The sequence below is a fragment of the Denticeps clupeoides genome, unplaced genomic scaffold, assembly GCF_900700375.1.
Source record: "Denticeps clupeoides unplaced genomic scaffold, fDenClu1.1, whole genome shotgun sequence".
NCBI classification, from domain to species: Eukaryota; Metazoa; Chordata; class Actinopteri; order Clupeiformes; family Denticipitidae; genus Denticeps; species Denticeps clupeoides.
The window spans coordinates 123,800-129,850 of record NW_021629690.1 but is presented as its reverse complement, the minus strand read 5'-3'; the positions used below and the strand labels follow the sequence as shown (position 1 = coordinate 129,850).

Below are 6,051 nucleotides of genomic sequence, written 5' to 3'. Positions count from 1 at the left end.
GTTTACCATTTGGAGTAAACCCAACGGGCAAGATATTATAATAACTTAATTTAGTAATTAAATGTAATATGTTTTATTTAATCATTTTAATTCAGACTCAACATTAATATTTAATGAAGAATAGTTGATCAGAAGGTTGTGGGTTCGAATCCCGATCCGCCAAGGTGCCACCGAGGTCCCCTGGATGAAGGTCCCGTCCCCACATGCTGCTCCCCGGGCGCCCGTCATGGTGCCCACTGTCACCAAGGGTGATACAGAGGACACGTTTCACCGTGTCACAGTGTGGTGTCCGACATAAAGACAATTAATAGTAATTAATAATTACTGTATGGCTATTTACCTTGTTTAGATACATGAGAAGTTAGTGTAAAATGGTGCAGGTTCGACAGGAACGTTCTCCACTAGATGGAGACAGAACTTCAGATCTTTCATCTTTGTCGTTGTGTTCATGGACTTTGGAAATTAGAAAATGAACACGAAGCATCTCATCACCAGATCATCGTGGCGACTCGGTCCCATTTTACTCGAACCCCGAACCTGCTAATAGCGCGTTGTGGGTTCTTTTTATTTGTTCCTCATACTTACTTGTGAAGGGAGCTGAAACAATAAGATTCCCGCTGCTGCTCCCCCCTCCCCGTCCAGACCCACATCTCCCGCCACGCCCCCCTCAAACTCCCACAAAGCTCCGGCCACGCCCCCCTCAAACCCCCACAAAACTCCCGCCCCGACCGCGCTCACCCCACTCCGCGTCCCGGACCCCGATCCAGCCGGACAGGATGCTGTGGAAGTCCCGGAGCCAGCAGGTAACGGTCCGGATATCTCTTTAACGTAACCCCCCCCCGCGCTCCGCCCCGCCCGCCCGCCGCGTCCCCCCCCCCGGTATAAAGAGCGGCGCGTGCACGGCGACCCGGACACACGCGCTCCCGCGGCCGCGATACGGACGGTAAAAATACAGTAAAATACAGTAAAAATACCGCCAATATACAACATGCTGCTCCACAGCTACTCGGCGACGGTGAGTTACTTTTTACTTTATTACACTTTCAACAATTACAGCCAAATCATTATAATAAGGAGATCGTTTGTGTTAAAGTGTTAAAGTATATTTTAATTGGGTCAGGACGGGGCATCGAAACGCGACGTTTATTGCCACATTTTTATTGTCTTTCTCAGCATCTGCTGGATTTTTTTATACTTTCGCCCCGTTTTTCGTTTCGCAGCATTTGATGAAATTTATTTCCCGACCCGGTCCATGTTCTGGCCGCGTTGTAGGAAAATATTCGATTTTCATTCGTTCTGAAGTATTAAAAGTGCTCCGTGTGGAGGGGATTCAGGTGGACCTTCTGACCTTCTTGCCATCTTCTCTGCAGGACCGCGGGGACGCGTCCGGCGGCCGCCTGTCCCAGCTCTCCGCCCTGAACCAGGGCGCCTACACCTCGGCTCCCCCGCTCTGCCACACCCCGGCGTCCGACTTCCAGCCCCCCTACTTCCCGCCTCCGTACCCGCAGTCGTCGCTGTCCTACTCCCAGGCCCAGGAGCCCGCCTACCCCCACCTGCCGGACCCGTACCCCTCCATCAACTCGCTCCACCAGCAGCAGGCCGCCTGGCACTCGCAGAGGTCCCGCTCCGAGGCTCTGGGGCTCGACCCCCGGCGGGAGTTCCCCGGGGTGCCGCGGCTGCTCCACGGACTGGGCGAGGGGGCGGCCGCGCTGGGGGAGGCTCCTCTCGGGGTGCACACGGTGGGACACCCCGGCCTGGAGGAGCTTCAGGTAGATCATGGAGAAAAAATCTTCAACAATTTACAGTTTCATTCGTGCGGATTTAAATAGTGAAATAAAGCGCGTCTGAAAACGTATTTTATTTCATGACTGTTCTACATTTAGAATTGTATTTTTTATCTTATTACATCACGAACAAAAAAACGAATTACATTTCAATTGAACCAATTAAATATTTTAAACAATATAGTAATATTAATAATAATGCAAAAGATAGAATTTTTAAGTTATTCTGGTTGGTTATAGAATATGAAAATATATTACAAAATATATTACATTTCAGCAGAATTTTTTTGGTTCTTTTATTTACTTTTACAGGCGTGATAATAATTGATAATAATTTTTTTTTAAATGTGCCGCATTCCGAGAAGCACTTTTTAAAGCCAAAATTCCTCTGCTGGGATTTTACTGAACAAGACAGTTTATTACATCTGATGCTGCGAATATTAGAGATAATTCAGGTACGACTGAAAAAATGGTTAAATGATGAAATGATGAAATGATTTTCATGGTGAAAGGCGGGGTCTTGACATCACGCCGTCTTGACGCCGTTTCGACTATTTTATGGAAATGTTCGACTCAGACTTTGTCTTCTGCACGCAGGCCATGGAGGAGGGGACAGCCCTGGGACTCCTGGACCACTCTGTCATTAAGAAAGGTGAGGACCTGAAAGGTCGGAGGGGTCGTGTTGTAGCGCGAATAAGAGATGAAATTTTTTGGTTTCTCGGTGTTGTTCAAATCTCATAAACATATTCGTAGAGACACACACACACACACATATATATACACTCATAATACATACACTCATAATACACACACACACGTAATAAATAATTCCGTTTTTTTTTCTTTTTCATTTGAAGTCATGAAATCTTCTAACACCGAGCTGCAGACTCCAGCCTGCAGGCAGCTACTGTTAATGAACTGTTCATGGTCATATGAGAGACAGAGTCGGATTAGAGGAGGGGGGGACGCTGGTGAAAGAGGAGTTATGAGAAGAAGAAAAAATCACAGCATGATCATTCCACCCCAAATACCAAGAAATTGGATTTTTCATTTTATTTAAATTCTACAGTTCAAGTCAGAACTGAAGTGAAGAGGCATCCAGGGCCTTCTAGAAGCACCGTCTCTCTCTCTCTCTCTCTCTCCGTCTGTGGTGCGTAGGAAAGGGAACAAACCTGAAAAAATCCCACGTGAATAAGCGGATCTGCGCTCGGCTTTCTGAATGGGGGGGTCTCTGTCTCTCTCTCTCTCTCTCTCTCTTCGTCCCCCGAATCTGTGCTGCACAGCGGGGCGTGCAAAGACGTGCATGCATGCCGCCCACGGAGAGCGAGGAGAACCAGGGGCAGCATCGCAGGTTCCACAATAACGCGCAGAACAGACGGGAACACACACTCACACACTCACACACTCACACACTCATTCAGATGAAGATCCTGCCCACACACCAACTCACCGGCTGAGCTCATGAAAGCAAATTAACGTTTTAAAAGGATGATGTAACAAATCCCCCCCAAAAAAAAGCCGGCGTGATTTTTCCTTCTTCTTCATTATTCCGAAGTGAAAGGCAGTTTAAACTGTAATTGTGTTGCGGAGGAACTGAGAAAATCGGAGATTACGAATGCAATATTCATATCAGATTTTTTAATCTCACGATTTGCTTTAAAAAGGGATCTCAGTGCGGTTATGAGATGTCCTCCCTCCTGTCCCTCACAGTGCCCATTCCATCCAAGCTGAACGGCACGGCCCTGTCCGCCCTGTCCCTCAGCAAGGACGGCCTAGGCCTGGGCTGCGTGTCCAACCCCGCCGAGGTCTTCTGCTCCGTCCCCGGACGCCTGTCCCTCCTCAGCTCCACGTCCAAGTACAAGGTGACGGTGGGGGAGGTGCAGCGGAGACTGTCCCCGCCCGAGTGCCTGAACGCCTCGCTTCTAGGCGGCGTGCTGCGCAGGTGAGCCAGAAACTGGTACTCCTACCGTGTACGGAATTGATGGTAAATGGTGCAGTGAAGAGGGATGCCTGGCAGCCTGCGTTGGCTCGTCACTATTTGTACCTCAGGACAACATAAATGCACTTTTTGTCCTCAAAATTGCTCATATTGAAGCTTTCGGGGACCAATGATTACCCCAATTTTACCCTGATTAGTGTATGTTAGGATTGTACAAAAAAACAGCATTAAAAGTCTTACGTCAACGGCAAATTAAACATTTTGAACACAGAAGCTAATTTATGAAACAACAAAGAAGCTTTTGCTCTCGTACGTACGAACTACTTGGTTTTTGGTGTGAAGCTGGAGGTCCAGGGCCCGCCGTACAGGTCAGGAGCAGAACGGCTTGTGGAAAGTGTAGGGCCATTTCCAAATGTCCTTTTTTTGACTGGAACCAGTGGATTGTTTGTCGTATTAAAATGACACCCAATGGGTGAAAATTCCGGTCCGGACGCTGTTCACGCTGTAAACGATCCCGGTCGCTGAAAATGTCTCTTAATGATGGGAGATCTGCATAGATGTAAAGAGGAACTCGAGTTCAGTAGAATGTTTAGTAGAAGCTTCGTTCATTCCTAGAAAAGCGTCTTTTTCATTTATATTACTGTAGTTTAGAACAGTCGTACTGATTAAAGACACAATAAAACTTTACTCGAGTAGAGCATCTAGTGCATGAACAGAAGTACGTTTAATGACATTATCGTTTAAAACGTAGTCGGTAATTATTCATGTTTTATTGGGGGTGAAGCGGGATGATAAATAGAAAATGTGTACGTGATGAGAAATGGGGTTCCGCACCATCCTCCCTCAGGGCCAAGTCGAAGAACGGCGGCCGCTGTCTGAGGGAGCGTCTGGAGAAGATCGGCCTGAATCTGCCCGCCGGGAGGCGCAAGGCCGCCAACGTCACGCTGCTGACCGCCCTGGTGGAGGGTACGTCCCCGCCCCGCGTTCTAGACCCGCTCGGGCCCCCCCGTCACCCTCTCTCTGGTCCCCAGGAGAAGCCGTGCACCTGGCCCGCGACTTCGGCTACGTGTGCGAGACGGAGTTCCCCGCCAGGGCCGCGGCGGAGTACCTGTGCCGGCAGGGCGACCCGGACCAGCTGCCCGCGCGCCGCAGCATGCTGCTGGCCACCAAGTGAGTCCCGTCCCGGCTGTTGCGTTGTTGTCGGGGACGATGTCTCACCCGCCTGGGTTTTTCCGCCGCAGGGAGATCTGCAAGGAGTTCGTTGACCTGATGTCTCAGGACAGGTCGCCGCTGGGCGCCGGGCGCCCCAACCCGTGCCTGGAGCCGGGGGTGCAGGGCAGCCTGACCCACTTCAGCCTGCTCACCCACGGCTTCGGCACGCCGGCCATCTGCGCGGCCCTCTCCGCCTTCCAGAGCTACCTGGCGGAGGCCGTCAAACTGCTGGACAAGGGCGAGGGCGGCGGGAAGGGCCACCACGACAAGGACCTTAAACACCGCAAGTAGGCCCCGCCCCCCACGCCGCCGCACAGACTGCTTCTCCAGGGGGACCTTTCAGTATTGAGGCCGGCGCCCCTCCGCGGGCCAGAAGGCGTGAAGACCATATCAACGTGAAGATCTCACGCTGCTGGGAACGGGACACGCCTCGCCGGGGCGGGGCCATGTAGGGACCGGTAGTAATTTAAACAAAGCGTGTGTCATTTTGTACTTCATGTCGTATGTTTACTATTATTGTTATTAATGTTATTATTGTATTACGATATAAATGTAATATATTATTAAAGAGGGATGATGAATTCTGAACGAATTCCATTTTGGGGAGGAGGTGATTTTTCAAATAAATCAGGATGCAAAAGCCGAGTGAAGTCACGTCTGTCAAATATACTTCAAAAATCAGGAGGATCTGAATACGGACAATATAAATTAGGAACATTTCCAGAAGTCATCACTTCGAAGATCTAAATTAAAAGTAAAAACTGCACGAAACGTTCCTTTTTATCTGTAACGAGTTCAAAATTAACTGACGACTGAAGAAGTCATTTGGTTAAAAATGGCGACTCCCGCGTGGATGTGAAGGAGGCTGCTGTGGGGTCCCCAGCCCCGCTGCACCCTCTCGCCCCATCTGCCGCTCTACCTTCCCTCACCTCCACACCTCCACTCCCTACCTGCCACCTCCCCGCGCCTCCGGGCAAACACATGCTGCTCCTCCCGTCAGATTCCGGGGCGCCGGGGAGCGGGGGGGGGCGCTTCAATGTTTATTAATCACCTGTCTGAGGAGGAGGAGACGCTCGTCCAGAGCAACGCAGCCAAATAAGCAGAAACACACACGTA

At 50.0% G+C, this 6,051-nt stretch overlaps 1 protein-coding gene across 2 annotated transcripts; it reads left to right on the top strand.

The window, feature by feature from the left end:
• The first annotated feature begins 753 nt into the window (after positions 1 to 753).
• On the top strand, positions 754 to 5,527 carry LOC114771695 (transcription factor AP-2-epsilon-like). Of its 2 annotated transcripts, none has more exons than XM_028964984.1 (7): positions 754 to 803; positions 1,371 to 1,769; positions 2,382 to 2,436; positions 3,495 to 3,726; positions 4,571 to 4,689; positions 4,755 to 4,893; positions 4,965 to 5,527. In XM_028964984.1, the coding sequence occupies exons 1-7, from the start codon at positions 777 to 779 to the stop codon at positions 5,224 to 5,226; spliced, it is 1,233 nt and encodes a 410-aa protein (XP_028820817.1). In that variant the 5' UTR covers positions 754 to 776; the 3' UTR covers positions 5,227 to 5,527. The 2 variants fall into 2 exon arrangements, with proteins under 2 accessions (XP_028820817.1, XP_028820818.1); XM_028964985.1 differs by lacking the exon at positions 754 to 803 and adding an exon at positions 904 to 1,015.
• The last annotated feature ends 524 nt before the right edge of the window (positions 5,528 to 6,051 follow it).

What these genes read in the sequence shown, in the direction of transcription:
- LOC114771695 (XM_028964984.1), top strand. Translation starts at nt 777, where the DNA reads ATGCTGTGGAAGTCCCGGAGCCAGCAG. An exon ending in CCACTCTGTCATTAAGAAAG is followed by an intron (nt 2,437 to 3,494) that starts GTGAGGACCTGA and finishes TGTCCCTCACAG; the next exon opens with TGCCCATTCCATCCAAGCTG. An exon ending in GCTGACCGCCCTGGTGGAGG is followed by an intron (nt 4,690 to 4,754) that starts GTACGTCCCCGC and finishes TCTGGTCCCCAG; the next exon opens with GAGAAGCCGTGCACCTGGCC.